Raw genomic sequence first — 20,536 nt, 5'->3', positions numbered from 1 at the left:
GCTGGCGCATGTTGTCAGGCGTTGTCGGTGGATCACGATAGCAAATATCCTTCAACTTCCCCCACAGAAAGAAATCCGGGGACGTCAGATACGGTGGACGTGCGGGCCAGGGTATGGTGCTTCGATGACCAATCCACCTGTCATGAAATATGCTATTCAATACCGCTTCAACCGCATGCGAGCTATGTGCCGGATATCCATCATGTTGGAAGTATATCGCTATTCTGTCATGCAGTGAAACATCTTGTAGTAACATCGGTAGAAAATTATGTAGGAAATCAGCATACATTGCACCATTTAGATTGCCACCGATAAAATGGGGGCCAATTATCCTTCTTCCCATAACGCCGCACAATACATTAACCCTCCAAGGTCGCTGATGTTCCACTTGTCGCAGCCATCGTGGATTTTCCGTTGCCCAATAGTGCATATTATGCCGGTTTATGTTACCGCTGTTGATGAATGATGCTTCGTCGCTAAATAGAATGCGTGCAAAAAATCTGTCGTCGTCCCGTAATTTCTCTTGTGCCCAGTGGCAGAACTGTACACAGCGTTCAAAGTTGTCGCCATTCAATTCCTGGTGCATAGAATTATGGTACGGGTGGAACCGATGTTGATGTAACATTCTCAACACCGACAATTTTGAGATTCCCAATTCTCGCGCAGTTTGTCCGCTACTGATGTGCGGATTTGCTGCGACAGCAGCTAAAACACCTACTTGGGCATCATCATTTGTTGCAGGTCATGGTTGACATTTCACATGTGGCTGAACACTTCCTGTTTTCTTAAATAACGTAGCTATCCGGCGAACAGTCCGGACACTTTGATGATGTCGTCCAGGATACCGAGCAGCATACATAGCACACGCCCGTTGAGAATTTTGATCACAATAACCATACATCAACACGTATCGACCTTTCCCGCAGTTGGTAAATGGTCCATTTTAACGCAGGAAATGTATCACGAAGCAATTACCGTCCGCACTGGCGGAATGTTACGTAATACCACGTACTTATACCTTTGTGACTATTACAACGCCATCTATCACAAAGCGGAAAAAGTGGTCCAACTAAAACATTCGTATTTCTTTACGTACTACACGAATATGTCATTAAAAATGGGGGTTCCTATTTAAAAGCCTGCCGGGGTGGCAGGCGCTACATTCTGGAACCTTGCGACCACTTCGGTCGCAGGTTCGAATCCTGCCTCGGGCGTGTATGTGTGTGATGTCCTTAGGTTAGTCAGGTTTAACTAGTTCTAAGTTATAGGGAACTGATGACCTCAGAAGTTGAGTCTCATAGTGCTGCGAGCTATTTTCCTATTTAAAAAAAAACCGCAGTTGATATCCGTTTGACCTATGGCAGCACCATCTAGCGGGCCATCCATAGCGCCATCTGGTTTCCCCCTTCAAGCTAGACGAGATTGGTTCTCTGTAGTTTTTTCGTTTGATGCTTATTTCATGAGATATATGACCCGGTCACGATCTATGGACCACTCCGTATACGTCCAGACCGTCTGCATCGGCGATAACAGCGCCGCCTTGTTGTTGTGATTTGCTTATATTAAGTTTATTGAGTTTATATTTTACGAGTTGCAGGGGCAACAGTCTGGATGATTGACTGATCTGGCCTTGTAACAATAACCAAAACAGCCTTGCTGTGCTGGTACTGCGAACGGCTGAAAGCAAGGGGAAACTACAGCCATAATTTTTCCCGAGGGCATGCAGCTTTACTGTATGATTAAATGATGATGGCATCCTCTTGGGTAAAATATTCCGGAGGTAAAATAGTCCCCCATTCGGACCTCCGGGCGGGGACTACTCAAGAGGATGTCGTTATCAGGAGAAAGAAAACTGGCGTTCTACGGGTCGGAGCGTGGAATGTCAGATCCCTTAATCGGGCAGGTAGGTTAGAAAATTTAAAAAGGGAAATGGATAGGTTAAAGTTAGATATAGTGGGAATTAGTGAAGTTCGGTGGCTAGAGGAACAAGACTTCTGGTCAGGTGACTACAGGGTTATAAACACAAAATCAAATTGGGGTAATGCAGGAGTAGGTTTAATAATGAATAGGAAAATAGGAATGCCGGTAAGCTACTGCAAACAGCATAGTGAACGCATTATTGTGGCCAAGATAGATACAAAGCCCACACCTACTACAGTAGTACAAGTTTATATGCCAACTAGCTCTGCAGATGACGAAGAAATTGAAGAAATGTATGATCAAATAAAAGAAATTATTCAGATAGTGAAGAGTGACGAAAATTTAATAGTCATGGGTGACTGGAATTCGGTAGTAGGAAAAGGGAGAGAAGGAAACGTAGTAGGTCAATATGGACTGGGGCAAAGAAATGAAAGAGGAAGCCGCCTGGTAGAATTTTGCACAGAGCACAACTTAATCATAGGTAACACTTGGTTCAAGAATCATAAAAGAAGGCTGTATACATGGAAGAAGCCTGGAGATACTGACAGGTTTCAGATAGATTATATAATGGTACGACAGAGATTTAGGAACCAGGTTTTAAATTGTAAGACATTTCCAGGGGCAGATGTGGACTCTGACCACAATCTATTGGTTATGACCTGTAGATTAAAACTGAAGAAACTGCAAAAAGGTGGGAATTTAAGGAGATGGGTCCTGGATAAACTAAAAGAACCAGAGGTTGTACGGAGTTTCAAGGGGAGCATAAGGGAGCAATTGACAGGAATGGGGGAAAGAAATACAATAGAAGAAGAATGGGTAGCTTTGAGGGATGAAGTAGTGAAGGCAGCAGAGGATCAAGTAGGTAAACAGACTAGGGCTAGTAGAAATCCTTGGGTAACAGAAGAAATATTGAATTTAATTGATGAAAGGAGAAAATATAAAAATGCAGTAAATGAAGCAGGCAAAAAGGAATACAAACGGCTCAAAAATGAGATCGACAGGAAGTGCAAAATGGCTAAGCAGGGATGGTTAGAGGACAAATGTAAGGATGTAGAGGCTTATCTCACTAGAGGTAAGATAGATACTGCCTACAGGAAAATTAGAGAGACCTTTGGAGAAAAGAGGACCACTTGTATGAATATTAAGAGCTCAGATGGAAACCCAGTTCTAAGCAAAGAAGGGAAAGCAGAAAGGTGGAAGGAGTATATAGAGGGTCTATACAAGGGCGATGTACTTGAGGACAATATTATGGAAATGGAAGAGGATGTAGATGAAGATGAAATGGGAGATACGATACTGCGTGAAGAGTTTGACAGAGCACTGAAAGACCTGAGTCGAAACAAGGCACCCGGAGTCGACAACATTCCATTGGAACTACTGACGGCGTTGGGAGAGCCAGTCCTGACAAAACTCTACCATCTGGTGAGCAAGATGTATGAGACAGGCGAAATACCCTCAGACTTCAGGAAGAATGTAATAATTCCAATCCCAAAGAAAGCAGGTGTTGACAGATGTGAAAATTACCGAACTATCAGTTTAATAAGTCACAGCTGTAAAATACTAACGCGAGTTCTTTACAGACGAATGGAAAAACTGGTAGAAGCCGACCTCGGGGAAGATCAGTTTGGATTCCGTAGAAATGTTGGAACACGTGAGGCAATACTGACCCTACGGCTTATCTTAGAAGCTAGATTAAGAAAAGGCAAACCTACGTTTCTAGCATTTGTAGACTTAGAGAAAGCTTTTGACAATGTTGTCTGGAATACTCTCTTTCAAATTCTGAAGGTGGCAGGGGTAAAATACAGGGAGCGAAAGGCTATTTACAATTTGTACAGAAACCAGATGGCAGTTATAAGAGTCGAAGGACATGAAAGGGAAGCAGTGGTGGGGAAGGGAGTAAGACAGGGTTGTAGCCTACCCCCGATATTATTCAATTGTATATTGAGCAAGCAGTAAAGGAAACAAAAGAAAAATTCGGAGTAGGTATTAAAATCCATGGAGTAGAAATAAAAACTTTGAGGTTCGCCGATGACATCGTAATTCTGTCAGAGACAGCAAAGGACTTGGAAGAGCAGTTGAACGGAATGGATAGTGTCTTGAAAGGAGGATATAAGATGACCATCAACAAAAGCAAAACGAGGATAATGGAATGTAGTCGAATTAAGTCGGGTGATGCTGAGGGAGTTAGATAGGAAGTGAGACACTTAAAGGAGTAAAGGAGTTTTGCTATTTGGGGAGCAAAATAACTGATGATGGTCGAAGTAGAGAGGATATAAAATGTAGACTGGCAATGGCAAGGAAAGCGTTTCTGAAGAAGAGAAGTTTGTTAACATCGAGTATAGATTTAAGTGTCAGGAAGTCATTTCTGAAAGTATTTGTATGGAGTGTAGCCATGTATGGAAGTGAATCACGGACGATAAATAGTTTGGACAAGAAGAGAATAGAAGCTTTCGAAATGTGGTGCTACAGAAGAATGCTGAAGATTAGATGCGTAGATCACATAACTAATGAGGAAGTATTGAATCGGACTGGGGAGAAGAGAAGTTTGTGGCACAACTTGACCAGAAGAAGGGATCGGTTGGTAGGACATGTTCTGAGGCATCAAGGGATCACCAATTTAGTATTGGAGGGCAGCGTGGAGGGTAAAAATCGTAGAGGGAGACCAAGAGATGACTACACTAAGCAGATTCAGAAGGACGTAGGTTGCAGTAGGTACTGGGAGATGAAGAAGCTTGCACAGGATAGAGTAGCATGGAGAGCTGCATCAAACCAGTTTCAGGACTGAAGACCACAACAACAACACATTTTACGAGTTCCCTCTCGGTATTACACAGAAACAAAAACAAGATTTGTCTTGACTGTTTTAGAGGCAACAAGGCGAAAAAAAGCCGAGATTAAGCCGTGGTCAAAGCAGTTGCTAAGCAAGGAAAGAAATTTATGCACATTTTGTTGGTTAAACAGGTGAGAGCCGATGGTTTTCGTCATTATCTAAGAGTGGATGAATCATGGATTTCGAAGCTGCTGAATATTATCAAATCGTTCTTAACAAAAAAGAATACAGTGATGAGAGAGGTTGTTAACTACATTGCGATTTGTGGCATAAATTGAGAGGTTGTATCCGCACAATTATTAACTAAAATGATACTTGAAATTTGCAACGTGACTGAGGAAATAGATCATATAAAGCAAAATAAATAATACTGAAAACGTTCATGTAAACAGAAAAATTAAAGAGGTGTTTGGAGAAAAGAGGAGCAGCTGTATGAATATCAAGATGGAAAACCTGTCATTAGCAATGAAGGGGTAACTGAGAGGTGGAAGCGGTATATACAGTGCCTATACACGGGAGATGAAAATGAAGTGTGTATCACAGAAGTAGAAGAGGAAACAGATGAAGACGAAATGGGAGGTCGGATAGTGAGAGAAGAATTTAACAGAGCACCGAAAAAGACTCATGTCGGAACAAGGCCCAGAGAGTAGACGTCATTCGGTCAGGGCTACTATTAGCCTTGGGAGAGCCAGTCATGACAAAACTCTTCTATCTGGCATACAAGATGTAAGAGACGGGTAAGATATTTGGAATTTTGTGGTAGAATCAAACTGCTAAGGTTATTGGTCCCTAGACTTACACACTACTTAATCTAACTTAAACTAACTTACGCTAAGGACAACACACCCAAACACACATCTGTGTCCGATAGAGGACTCGAACCTTCGACAGGGGGAGCTGTGCGAACCGTGCAAGGTGCCCGAGACCGTGCGGCTACCCCGCGGTGCACATACTGACCGTACAACGTTTCTTAGAAGATATGTTAAAGAAAGTTATACCCATGTTTATTGTATTTGTAGATTCGGAGAAAGCTTTTGACAGGGTTGAATAGAACACACTTTTTGAAATTCTTTAGGTAGCGAGGTTAAAATACAAGGAGCGAAAGGCTATTTACAGGTTGTACAGAAACCAGGCGGCACTTAAAAGAGCTGAGGGGTATGAAACGGAAGCAGTGGTTGATAAGGGAGTGAGACAGCATTGTAGCCAATAACTGATGTTATTCAATCTGTATATTGATCCAACATTAAAGGAAAACAAAGAAAAATTTGGAGAAGGAGTTAAGATGCGTTTTCACTGATCTCAGAACATGTTTTTGTTCGGGACGTTGTGTGCAACTTGTTCCCTCAACATGTTGGCAACATTGTTCGTTGTTCGCATTCCCGTTTACACCAGCGAGCAATATTTCTACGTATTCGCGTAGTCTGCTGCAGTGAACTGATGACGTTACCTTGTGTATTCACATCAAGAGATGCTCTATGTCAAGTGAAGAGGAAGAATTAATGACATTTGGTGCTGCATTAATAATACTTAAAGAAATGAACAGACGAAGAAAGCGACGTAGTCGCCATTGGTGGACCAAAACATACTGTAGAAGACGTGGCGCGAATGACATGCTTTGTGAGCTGAATTTGGAAGACGGTTCTGGCTTTCGTAACTTCACTAGGATGTCACCGTCAGATTTTAAAATGTTGTTGAGTATTATAAGACCATTTGTTTCAAAGAAAGACACAAATTTCAGAAAAGCAATCCCTTTGGTGCAAAGACTTCATTTTCTGGCATCAGGGACTCCTATCAAAGCCTTGCATATTTATTCCACATTTCAAAGCCAGCCGTATCTCAAATAGTTCCGGAAGTTTGTGAAGCTTTGGTTGAAGAATTATGTAGAGGTAATTAAGCTGTGTTAACAGCACTGAAACACATATCCCAGTAAGAAGAGTGACACAACTCGAAAATAGCAGTTTTAGTTTATACCACTGAAAAATATGGATACAATTACATTATTACTTTTGTATCAGAATATACTGCCGTTAAATACTTACTTTAAATGTAAAAGAAGGCCGGCCGGTGTGGCCGAGTGGTCCTAGGCGCTACAGCTTGGAACCGCGCGACCACTACGGTCGCAGGTTCGAATCCTGCCTCGGGCATGGATGTGTGTGATGTCCTTAGGTTAGTTATGTTTAAGTATTTCTAAGTTCTAGGCGACTGATGACCAAAGAAGTTAACTCCCATAGAGCTCAGAGCCATTTGAACCATTTGTAAAAGAAGCTTGTACTACTTCACCGTAAGTTTCGTATAACTCTTTAAAATTATTTTCTCAAATATGCATTTTTGAGTTGTGTCACTGTTCTTGCCAGATTGCGACGTATTTAATTAGCATTTACATATTAGCATCATTCCATGAAGATAATTTCTTCAGAATCCAAATCAGATATGCTGCCAATGAATGTGACAGGGGAATCTGCAGTTGAAGTTGACGCTGATGATCCTGCTGCATCTGTGTTTATTACTGTATGCTGCTACTTCCTCAGAGCATTCAGTTCTTCCTCGTACAAAACACCACTTATTCGTTTTGTAGCTACCTCTCTTTAATAGGGCGGAAGCTCTTTCAACTTAGTGACAGCAAATTTTCCGAAATCTGTTACCAAGTGCTGTTGCTGCCGGTGTTGGTGTTGCTGCTGCATAATACTGTATTATGCAACATTTCCGCTGCATCAAGTATGGGGTCGCTTCTTTCACCCCCCCCCCCCCCCCCCCCGCCCTCTTAACCCGTTTTTGTGGAGGTGGTGTGCTGTCCTCTTCACCTTTCTCTGCAGGTTCCTCTGTTTCAGCTGCTGCATGTTAAGGTAGCTCTTCCGAAACCTGTTGCCAAATTTACTTGTTTCAGATGCCAGCAACTGAAGACGAATGACGTTCAAAAGAAAGTGTGTTCCGTCAGGCACTCCACTTCCCTCATTGCGTGGGAGCAATTGATGGGAAGCACGTTTTTCTACAGTGGCCCGTTGGTAGTGGGAGCGAGTTTTATAACTATAAAGGATCGTGTAGCATTGTGTTGCTTGCTGTAGTTGATGCCAACTACAACTTTTTATATGCTGACGTTGGCTGCCAAGGGAGGACTTCTGATGGAGGTGTTTTCAGGAATGGCTCCATAAGTGAGCTAATTCACAAAAACAAACTGAACTTGCCATGTCACGAGTGTTTACCTGGAGGGGCAAAGACACTACCAAGCATATTCAAGGCAGATGATGCTTTTCCATTACAGGAAAACATCATGAAGCCGTATCCAGGTAGGCACAACAGAGGCTCGAAAGAGTGTGTCCATAACCACAGATTATCAAGGGCAAGGATGAGTGTGGAAAACACATTTGGTATTATGGCTTCATTATTTCGTGTCTTCGGCAAACCAATGCTATTACGACCACAGAAGGCACAAACCATCACAATGACAGCAGTGTTTCTGCACAATTTTTCAATAAGAAATTCGGAGTCTAGAAGCTATTACAGCCCACCAGGAAGCTTCGATTCTTTTTGTCCACAAACAGGTGAAGTCATTCCAGGGGCATGGAGACGATATGCTAATGCACCCTGTTTACTGCACCAGGGAGGACTTCCCAAACATTCAAGGAAATCCGCGACGAATTTACTAAGTACTTTATGAGCCTTCAAGGAGCTGTTCCATGGCAAAATAATGACAGTTAATATTGTTGTACGAGAGAATAAAATGAATCATGCGCAAGTATAACCTTGTTTACCTCTTCGATTGTGTCCCGGGTCTCCTTTGGTTCCTGGATATCAACCAGGAAACGTAGATATTTAAATCCAAACCACTGAGTTTCGTGAAGTGTGGCACTACCATAACCAGATTTTTTACCTTCCTCTATTTTTCTTTTCTCTCGTCGGTATTGAGACAAGAGAGATTTAATTTTTTTGTCTGCGTCACTGCTGCTTGTGTCGAGCACCGCAGCAACTTTTTGTAATGAATCATGTTTGATTTTAGTATTTCTGCAACCTAAGCAACGTACTTCCATGGGCACGCCTGTGCCTCATAGAGCGACATCAATTGGAAAATTTTGTCTCGTGACCACTCCATTTCAAACAAAAATGGACTTAAAATAAAAGCACCATTACACTCCAGCAAAACAAACACCAAAACACTCACTCAGAGCAAACTAACACTAGCGCTGCGTAGCGGAATTTAGTGGTTGCAGGCCACAAACAATGTTCAATTGATCTCAGCCATACAACATTGATTTTGTGTTGCCAACATGTTGCGAACATCGGTAGTGCATTACTAGCCACAACAATGTTGCGTACAATGTTGTGAATAGTGTTGCGAACTCAGTGTAAACGCGCCTTTATGGTTGAGGAAGAAGAAAAAAAACTTTTGAGGTTTATCGATGACTTTGCAGTTCTGTCGGAGAAAGAAAAGGTAATGGAAGAGCAGTTGAACGGAACGGACAGCGTCTTGAAAGGAGGATACGAGACGAACATCAACAGAAACTAAACAAAGATAATTGATTGTAATAGAATTAAATCACGTGATGATGAGGGACTTAGGTTAGTGAACGAGACACGTAAACTAGTAGACAAGTTTTGCTATTTGGGCAGCAGAATAACTGATGATGGCAGCAGTAGAGGGGGTATAAAATGTAGACTGGAAGTGGCAAGAAAATCGTTTCCAAAGAAAAGAAATTTGTTACCACAGAATATATATTTACATTATGGGAAGTCTTTTCCGAAAGTATTTGTCTGGCTACCATGAACAGGAGTGAAACACGTACTATAAACTGTTTAGATAAGAAGAAAATAGAAGCTTTTGAAATGTAGCGCTACAGAAGAATGCTGTAGATTAGATGGGTATATCACGTAATTAAGTAGTAGGTACTGAATGTAACTGGGCAGACAAGAAATTTGTAGCACAACTTGACTGAAAGAGGAGAGTGGTTGGTAGGACACATTCTGGAACATCAAAGGATCGTCACTTTAGTATTGGAAGGAAGTTTATTTCGAGGAGGGATGGCATAAAAATCGTAGAGAGGACAAAGCGATGAATACAGTAAGCAGATTGAGAAGGCTGTAGATTTCTGTAGTTATTCAGAGATGAAGAGGCTTGCACTTGGTAGGGTAGTATGAAGAGCTGCATCAAACCATTCTTAGTACTGAGGACCACAACAACATTAACAGCATAAAAGATGATGTGAAAGTTTAAGAAACTCATTTCTAATTTGAAGAAGAAGCCTACACGTGGTGATGGAACAAATCATCTAATAAATACGACAGGTGCACAGTAAATATAGCATTTAAAAACTACAACAACTGTATTTAAAAAATATCCCACAATTAACTATTCATAGCAGACTACTTGGATATAGTCTGATTTTTTTTAATTGTCTGTGCATTGGAACACGACAATTTATCAGACTATTTTCTTTGCAGTCTAATACGCCTAGTCCCTTGCTAGTATTTGTAAAGCTCCTACCCAGTCCTGTATTTCTGTATTTATCTCTTATAGTGTCAAATATGTATGAGCAGAAGAAATGAGCATAAAACACGCAGTATCAGTAGGAAAATAATTTTGATGGTTTGATGTATTACAGCTGACAGCAAGATTTTGTACCTATTCCCATTTTCAGTCGAACTTGACCACGGGAAAAAGATATTACAGGTGCTACCTCACCTGAAGAAATGGTGAATTTCAACAAAATCGAATAGGTAGCCAGAACCAGCATGTCAGAAACAGTTAAAATTCCTCTCAAGTAGTACAGATGTACAGAATCGCTAAGACGATCTTGAATGACACAGACTACAACAATAACAAATTTTGGAGCTGAGAATAACTTTAAATTTAAACCGTACCAATCAACCCATAGCACCCTTTCAGAACACAATGTATGTTAATGGAAAACTGTATCCCCAAGACCTGTGACAGAAAATGTTGTTCTCCTTTCAACTGCCTGGACGCACTATCTTCATTTTGGAGAGATGAAGACTCCGTTTTTCAGACAGACAAATGGGGACGTGCCACGAATGCGATGGAGAGGCAAGGATATCACCATGATCCTCTAGTCAGGCGAAAAGATAGACGTGTGTGTGTGTGTGTGTGTGTGTGTGTGTGAGTAGTGTCAGCAGTAAGTGTAAAATGTGCAGTGTCTTGTGATGAGATCTGAATAAATCGCATAATGCTTTGTTTTTTTTTAAATCAATAAATTTACAAATTTATGTGCTCGAATGTTTGTTAAATTTTAATTATGTTTTATTGTTGAGTTAATCTGATATTTCTGGTTGTAAGCTGACCTAGAATGAACGAACTATGAACCAAGCTTCGGTACTTACATGCCAGGGGGAAGGAATCCTGAATGTCCGGCACCCGCTTCTTGGTGAGGAGCTCCGCCACTGTAATCCTTGCCAGGCTCGCGGGGGTATTCAATTGGGAATGCGATGTCCACTATGTCGTACACTCCACTGTCAGAGGATTGGTAACCTTTCTCCATTCTTAAGGAGGAGCTGAGACTCACTTAGTCTTTGCTAACTGGTCTGCTCTGCAACAAGTGAAAAACAGATAAATAAAGCACACAACCTAAATTTGCTCAGTAATGGGAGAATATGGTTTGTGCACATTTCAGCGTTATTAGACCACTGTATTGTATTAAACTGGGGACCTAGAAACGATAGAGAGGCTTCGTCCCGCTGTACCCCTCAGTGGTTCACAACCCCACAACATATTCACACTAGATTAATTGGTATCTAGATTAATTGGCATCTAGTGTGAATATATCTATAGAATTTTCGTAAGTATAAACGAGTGTAATTCAGAGATATTGATACAGTGGAGTCGATATTACATATAATGTGGTATTTTTAAATGTGCTTGGTAAAAGGTTCTTGAAAGAATGAAAATTATAAATAATCTACTGAAAGTAGATCTTCTCAAAATTAAAGAAAAGATTTCAATTAAGAGGAAAAACTTCCTAAATGATAAATAAGTTTAATTGAAGTAATTAAATTATTTTAGGAAAGGCCAAATATTTTGCTACTAACAAAGATTCCTTGTTCTGTGACGCATGCGAAGTCTCATCACATACATACTTGTATTATCGCTACGTTGAGTTGGAAAAATATTTAAGGGAGAATTAAAAAGTTTTAATTTCTAACAGTAGTGATGGAAGTGACCATAAACAGAATAATCATTTCAAGACAGTAGACAGATTGGTATTTTAGTACAATAATAAAATAGTTCCGAGTTTATGTCAGAGAGTATTTACTGCGTTGTGAAAAGCTCGTTGCGAAAGATAACAATGGCTAGTTAGATGTCGCATTTATCATCACGCAAGATAATCAGGTACTGAAATTAAAGTAATTTGTTGCTCTGACGAGATCAGTATCGTAGACAACGAGAGTGGTTCATTAAATACGCCCATTTATTCACTACTGCTCAACTTCAGCCATCATTGGCGTGTGAATATTGTTAAGTGATTATTCGTAGTTCTATCGTGGCTTGGTACGATTTCGGCGTCGTGTCTAGGTAGGGTGTTGTTCCCATTATTTGGCAGACAGGCTGATTGCATGTTCAGCGGTTGAGGTGGCTGCAATATTAATTGTACTAAGGCTGATTTCGTGTTCAATTAGTTCATTGCCAGCGTTATGGCGGCGCGGGCTAGATTCTTGTCATCATCAGAGGCTCCTCTCCAACTGGAGTCTTCTGCAGTTAGATAGCGTTCTGCAGTCTTAACATCTATTTAAAAATAAGAAACTGTACCTAATTATAGGTGTGGTGGTCGACTGGTGGCCTAAGTACTTTTCGCAACAGGATACTCAGCAGTAACGGCATAGAGACGTTGGTACAGTACGATCCCTTGTCGTTGTCAATCGATCTTGGGTACTGCCAGTCACGGACCAGTACAGGGCGTGTGCAGATGGATCGGTATGTGACCCCTTATACGTCTAGGTACGACTCTGACAGGCTGGTTCAAATGGCTCTGAGCACTATGCGACTTAACATCTGAGGTCATCAGTCCCCTAGAAACTAGAACTACTTAAACCTAACTAACCGAAGGACATCACACACACCCATGCCCGAGGCAGGATTCGAACCTGTGACCGTTGCAGCAGTGCAGCTCCTTGCTGAAGCGCCTAGAACCGCTCGGCCACACCGGCCGGCTCTCTGACGGGTGACATGTACATAAGCATCCTGTCTGATCACCTGCATCCGTTCATGTCCATTGTGCATTCCTACGGACTTGGGCAATTCCAGCAGGACAATGCGACACTACGCACGTTCAGAATTGCTGCAGAGTTGCTCCAGGAACACAGAATTATTCTGAGTTGGAATACGTCCCTTGCCTTGCAACGTGATAGAAGAGATCTCCGCCGCTCGTACTCTCACCGATTTACAGACAGCCCTGCAAGATTCATGGTGTGAGTTCTCTCCTGCACTACTTCAGACATTAGTCGATTCCATGCCACGTCCTGTTGCGGCACTTCTGGGTGCTCGCCCTACACGATATTAGGCAAGTGTACCAGTTTCTTTGGCTCTTCAGTTTCTTGGCTTTTTATCTGGTACAGACTGTTGGTATTCGGACAAATGTAGAAAATTTCAGAGTTTGGCACTTAAGTTCCGACGCACTCGTGACTTACTTAATTTAATAATCGAAAGAACGTCTTTCAGATAAATATGTCAATCGAATTATTATGGAGGCCTGGGAATTCGTTTGTCATTACAACCATAATTACGTTGCAGGTCAATCAGTTACATCGGCAGAGGTGAAAGAGACACTTTCAACTGAAATTGCGAAAACAGCTCAAAAACAGATGTAATATTGACAGTGTCCTCAAAACCTATATAAAACTATCCTTGTAATTATTTCAAGGCCATAATGAATTCTTCAAACCTCGTGTGTTCTTTAAAGCCATTGAGCTTAGGAAAACGGACTGTCTTTGATAGTTATGTGTCCTCTTTTAAATGCATCCCCATCTAATCAGAATGAAGTTACCATACAATTTCTTACTATGGGCAATGTGCAGTCAAATTCATTTAACATGCATAGCCTGCAATCCATTTCGAATGATGTTCTAATTTTGGTTTCTGCACTCCTTTTTCCTTCATAAGTTCTGCAATAGCGAGTTTTAAATCGAAAATTTGACTTAATCAACATACTTGGCAGTAATATATGAAGTTTCCTTACTCTCCCTTCCATTGAAAACTATTGCAACTGGCAATGGAATAATGTGTGCGACAAGATAAATTTTACTATTCGTACCACCAATTTCTTCAAGTTCTCCACGACTGCAAATTTAGCACAAAGTGCTTCTTGATGTACAGAACAGTGAATACCGTCTGCCCATAATTGTAATTTTGCATCTTTCATTGTCAACTAAATCCTTAAATGCTTCCTGCATGGTACTGTAAAATCGTTCCATAGCAAATATGAATTATCCGTTGCGACTGAACCACCGAATCCATCCGTCAGTAAATGGGGTATGTTGTCAACTGACTCAGTTGTTTTAACCCCCTCCTCTGACGGAATACCCGCTTCCTAATTCCATACGGACTTGTAACTGTCACGCCTTTGCGCTTACTGCTACGTATTTTAACAGCAAATAACTCAGCCCTAATGTGCTCAGTTCACTTTTACTCCACTCCTACCCTCGCCATTGCACCACATTAACTATGTGCTGCTTGGACCTTGCTAAGCTATTAAATTCACTAGCGTGTATATTTTGACCGTTACTCGCCAGTAGTTACCTAATGATTAAAGCACACTCCTAACCGGACTGTTTCCCAAAGAGCTGTGATGATTGAACTGGTTCAATCCACGGCCTACAGTGCCCTATAGTTCACACGGTAACACTGCCTACCTGACCTACTTAACTTGGTAGTGAGCTTATGTATCCAATGATCACTGCTAGCACCAGTGGATAATCCTATCAGCACGACGAGAGCAGCAGACTTACTGTCGAATCCTCCTGAAAATACTTAGAACTACAGTGGCCAACTCTGAAGGAGCAAAAGAATAAATCAATTTTTTGGCTCGTTCCAAAGTGAAAAGGCTTTAGTTGAATTTAAACTTAATTCTGAATATTACTATTACTGATCATTCAAGGTGATTCAACAAAGCAAATACTCTTTCAGTTTCTGTGTGTTGACTTGGTAATTACTACCAAGGCTATTTATGCAACTTGGGTTAACAAAATTCTGTCCTTCAACTTTCTGTAATGATTTTGGATATTACTCTTTGAACAACTGATATAAAATTACTTAAGTGACGTTACTTAAAAAGTTACTCAGAAAAATTTTGTTAACTATAAAATGGCGACTCATTCTGGTGTGACCATTGCCCTTTTCAACATTCTTATACGCTAAAGTATTCTACAACAAAAAGAATTGTAAATGAAAGAGGCGGTGGTGGCCTCAGTCTGATTTCACTATACTATGTTTGAGGTTACTACACTTTACAATGAACAACATGCGTCGTAATTTTACTCATAGCTGTATTCTGTCCTCTGTACTTGCATAAAAAGAAAAACTGGTATTCGCCTTTTACATTTCCATAAAGTTCGAATTAACAATTACAAGCAGTCTTGCCTTGGGTTGACGTGCCGGTGCTGGTGGTGAGATGTACGTGGATAACGCAACTCTTCCTGCATCATAACCTTAATGGCGGTTGGAACCACGAGCCGTAGCTCTCGCGTAATCTACTGCACGTTCGCCATAAAATCTGGGCGCAGGAACTCTTACAATCAGCCCCAGTGGCATAGAGACGACTTCGATAACCATTCGTCGCGTTTTACCCCACAAACGGCGACGATATTCGCCTCTTCGCTGTTGCACAATCACTTTTTTGTGAGCACAGTTGCACACGTCCGATCACGTCAACACTACCCAGGCCATTCTATTGTTCGCTCCCTGTGTCTCCAGCTACCACGAGCGACGCTCGTATCACCAAGAGTGGGGGCCTTCCCCTACCACATTTTTATCGAAATCATTTACTGTTTAAGAAATTTTATATTTATTAGCCTGGAGTTCATACCAGTCATAATGATTTACTACTAGCGCTTAACAACATCAAATTATACAGTGATAACTTATAATTAACAAGAAAAAGAATACATTTGAGTCCGAGAGCTTAGTGCATTGTCTGACAGATAGCGTGGTGGTGCCTTTCCGCTAGTTCCAGCTTCATTTTTTTTATGTATAGTGTGGACTGAAGAGATCATCCTTGATGACTTATTCTTCTAGGATGGGATGTAAGGATAAAAGGAAAACACTTTATTTATTACACATTCAGTTAGGCTTGGGCACGCAATGGGTCCTTTAGCCTGCTGTCTTTGGTGATGTCTATCTCCTGTGGAGGGTGAAATGTGTCAAGGCTTGTTATGTGTGACTGCTTCCTCGTGTTATGACAGATTGCCTATGGGGGGTGAAACGTGATTGACTTCGGTACTCTATACTTGTGCCATCTTGCAGGGTTTACCGTTCCTACCGATTCTAATTGTCGAACTTCGTCCCTAAGGGCATCGATCTTGTCAAAAATTCGCAGAGCTTTGTCATGGAGCTAGTTCCCGCTGGTGTTAGTTCGCGCTGTATTCCCGGTTTCGCCAATAGATGGCATCAGGGTGCTCTCCCTGGAAATCTCACGCCAGCGCGCCCGTCTCCGACGCATGGGCTCCAAATTACTTTCAGCCTACCATCATTTCCGTTCCCTTACACCATCGCTTATGGGAATTGAGTATTCTCATCTCTCTCTTCTGTCATTCCCATTCATTTTAGAGGACAGCGACGATAGATCACTAGACTGTCTCTTTTTGTGCAGCCAGTGGACCTATGAATGTCGTTCGTACCAAGAACAAATAGCGAAGAATAAAGAACGCCAAGCCTACGATTGTACCGAAGTCAGAGAGTTGTGCCAACCGAAGACTGCCGCACCCCAATACTACACCACTGGCCATTAAAATTGTTACCCCAAGAGGAAATCCAAATGATAAACGGGTATTCATTGGATAAATATATTACACTAGAAATGAAATGTGATTACATTTTCACGCAAGTTGGGTGCATAGATCCTGAGAAATCAGTACCCCGAACAACTACCTCTGGCTGTAATAACAGCCTTGATACGCCTGGGCATTGAGTCAAACAGAGCTTCGATGGAGTGTACAAGTACAGTTGCCCATGCAGCTTCAACACGATACCACAGTTCATCAAGAGTAGTGACTGTCGTATTGTGACGAGCCAGTTGCTCGGCCACCATTGACCAGACGTTTTCAATTGGTGAGAGATCTGGAGAACATGCTAGTCAGGGCAGCGGTCGAATATTTTCTGTATCCAGAAAGGCCCGTACAGGACCTGCAACTTGCAGTCGTGCATTATCCTGCTGAAATTTAGGGTTTCGCAGGGATCGAATGAAGGGCAGAGCCACGGGTCGTAACACATCTGAAATGTAACGTCCACTTTTCAAAGTGCCGTCAATGCGAACAAGAGGTGACCAAGACGTGTAACCAATGGCACCCCATACCATCACGCCGGGTGATGGCGATGACGAATCGAATACAGGCTTCCAATGTGCGTTCACCACGGTGTCACCAAACACGGATGCGACCATCATGATGCTGTAAACAGAACCTGGATTCATCTGAAAAAATGACGTTTTGTCATTCTTGCACCCAGGTTCGTCGTTGAGTACACCATCGCAGTCGCTCTTGCCTGTGATGCAGCGTCAAGGGTAACCGCAGCCATAGTCTCCGAGCTGATAGTCCATGCTGCTGCAAACGTCGTTGAACTGTTCGTGCAGATGGTTGTTGTCTCGCAAACGTCTCCATCTGTTGACTCAGGGATCGGGACGTGGCTGCACGATCCGTTACAGCCATGCGGATAAGATGCCTGTCATCTCGACTGCTAGTGATACGAGACCGTTGGGATACAGCACGGCTTTCCGTATTACCCTCCTGAACCGACCGATTCCATATTCTGCTAACAGTCGTTGGATCTCGACCAACGCGAGCAGCAGTGTTGCGACACGATAAACCGCAATCGCGATAGGCTACAATCCGCCCTTTATCAAAGTCGGAAACGTGGTGGTACACATTTGTACTCCTTACACGAGGCATCACAACAACGTTTCACCAGGCAACGCCGGTCAACTGCTGTTTGTATATGAGAAATCTGTTGGAAACTCCTCATGTCAGCACGTTGTAGGTGTCGCCACCGGCGCCAACCTTGTGTGAATGCTATGAAAAGCTAATCACTTGCATATCACAGCATCTTCTTCCTGTGGGTTAAATTTCGCGTCTGTAGCACTTCATCTTCGTGGTGTAGCAATTTTCATGGCCTGTAGTGTAGTTCTAAGTTCTAGGGGACTGATGACCTCCGATGTTAAGTCCCATAGTGCTCAGAGCCATTTGAACAACCATTTTTTTAACAGATTAAGAGGAGTAGTAAATAGGTGGTTCCAGTCATAGCTCATTAATCAATTACATAGAGTGGAAATTTCACAGATCAATAAAGATCTCTAATACACAGAGTAACATCTAATAGATGAGCGCTAAACACTTCAGCATAAGATCCTCACAGGAATGTACCGAATACGGTTTTTGATCTACATGAATGACTTCCCAGTAAGTGTCGTGCTAAGACACAAATTTCGGTTTGCTGACACAGCAGTATAATAACTCACAAGTGTTACTTCTGTGCAAAACTAATATGCTAAAAATGTGCACAAATGATAAGAGGAGAATAAGGTAACACTTAATATAAAAATACCAAAGAGTATGAACTTCCATATTAACAAGACTAATGTCGGTATTAAATGGTGGCTCGGTAAGATGTGTAACTAACAGGGACGGCAACTGCGGCAACTGAAGCGGAGAGAGTGTATTACAAGGAGAGCAAAATAAATTACACCTGCATGCTATGCTCTAGAGCACTAGAACCAGAACTTGCCTCAGAGTAACTTATTATCCACATGTCAATAGGTAAGTTATAATTTTCTGGGGCTCAAACTGCCAGAACGTAGGAAAAATTTTCAATTCACGAAAAGGGCTTTTGGGAGACAGTTAAAGCGAATAAGTGGTCTCACTGCGCTGAATTACTTACAGAGATAGGTATGACAGTTGCCCCATGTGTATATATTTTCCAAATAATGGTGTTGGGATGGGTTGTTTCGGGAAGGAGACCAAACAGCGAGGACATCGGTCTCATCGGATTAGGGAAGGACGGGGAAGGAAGTCGGTCGCGCCCTTTCGAAGTAACCATCCCAGCATTTGCCTGGATCGATTTAGGGAGACCACAGAAAACCTAAATCGGGATGGCCGGACGCGGGATTGAACCGTCGTCCTCCAGAATGCGAGTCCAGTGAAACAATTGTGTGTATAAATAAACAAATATTACACTATAAACATCTCTATACACAAGACAACACAACATAAAGTGAACGTCGGTAGCTAGAAAGAACACCAAAATGAGAACCCAAAACAGTATACGATTTCGAGGGGGGTTAAAACTCTGTCATAAATTACCTCACAGGCATTTAAAGAACTATCTTAAATGGACACAGCGTATGTCCTTAAAAAGCTTATTAAACTGTGAAAGACAATTTAAATGAAATAGAAAGTAACAAAGGCAGCAATTAATACTGAAATGTAACTGTCTTAGACAGCTTGTAATGTACTACACTATATGAATGTGTAATGAAGAACCAGTTTCACACACGTATTATGATCCTGTATCGTGTCGTTTCTTGGATTATATCAAATAAATGCGTAATGAACAACCTGATTCACCCACGTATTATGATCTTGTATCTTGTCATTTTTGGGTTCTGCTCCTTTAATATGCGAGATACGGGAGGAACATCCTAGCTCACTTCTTCCACCACTGCAAAGGTAAATGATATAGATATTAGCATCAGTGGAAAAGAGAAATAGCTAACACTCAACATAGCTCACCAGTCTGATGGGATCTCTGTCAAATTCCATACAGAATTTTCAGGTGAATTAGCTCCCATTTTAACCATAAAACACAGTATATCCCTTGAACAAAATCTGTGCCCAGTCGCTGGAAAAAACGTACAGCTCATACGAGTCTGTAAGAAGGGTGACAGAAGTGATCCACAGAACTATCGGCCACTCCCACTGACATGCATCCGTTGTAGAATACTAGAATATATTCTGAACTCAAGTATAATGATGTATCTTGAGCAGAATAACATTCTCCATAAAAATATCTTTTGATTTCGAGAACATCGGCCATGTGAAACCCAACTTTCGCTCTTCTCACATGACATGCTGAAAACCATGGGCATGGCAGTCAAGCAGATTACCAAAAGCATTTGATTCAGGACCAAACAAACGTTGATTGAGAAATGTATTTAATAAACCTCAAGATAGGTAATAAATGCCATAAGAGAGTGACAATATGTAAGTCATATGACAAAGGGTGCACGTAGCTGGACAGTGGCGGATACATAAAAACCTCAAGGAGGGGGTGCTGAATATATCTTGAGCTGCCTTTACTGACCCTACGACTTATCTTAGAAAATAGGTTAATGAAAGGCAAACCTACATTAGTAGCATCTGTAGACTTAGAGAAAGCTTTTGACAATGTTGACTGGAATACTCTCTTTCAAATTCTGAAGGTGGCAGGGCTAAAATACAGGGAGCGAAAGGCTATTTACAATTTGTTCAGAAACCAGATGGCAGTTACAAGAGTTGGGGGCATGAAAGGGAAGAAGCAGTTGGGAAGGGAGTGAGACAGGGTTGTAGCGTGTCCCCAATGTTATTCAATCTGTATATTGA

General features: G+C 41.7%; 1 protein-coding gene across 5 annotated transcripts in view; it reads right to left on the bottom strand.

Annotated features, from left to right (window-relative positions):
• The window catches only part of LOC126281332 (caspase-6-like), a 142,245-nt gene that overhangs the window by 99,385 nt on the left and 22,324 nt on the right, over positions 1 to 20,536 (bottom strand). For 3 of the 5 annotated variants that reach the window (XM_049980208.1, XM_049980217.1, XM_049980235.1), the window contains exon 2: positions 11,081 to 11,286. In XM_049980208.1, the coding sequence (XP_049836165.1) occupies positions 11,081 to 11,238 (158 nt within the window). In that variant the 5' untranslated portion in view covers positions 11,239 to 11,286. The remainder of the gene's footprint in view (positions 1 to 11,080; positions 11,287 to 20,536) is intronic. The other 2 variants (XM_049980226.1, XM_049980219.1) reach the window with 1 other exon arrangement.

Source organism: Schistocerca gregaria, chromosome 1 (genome assembly GCF_023897955.1).
Source record: "Schistocerca gregaria isolate iqSchGreg1 chromosome 1, iqSchGreg1.2, whole genome shotgun sequence".
Lineage (NCBI taxonomy): Eukaryota > Metazoa > Arthropoda > Insecta > Orthoptera > Acrididae > Schistocerca > Schistocerca gregaria.
The sequence above is the reverse complement of the archived record's forward strand: the minus strand, read 5'-3'. Positions and strand labels throughout refer to the sequence as shown.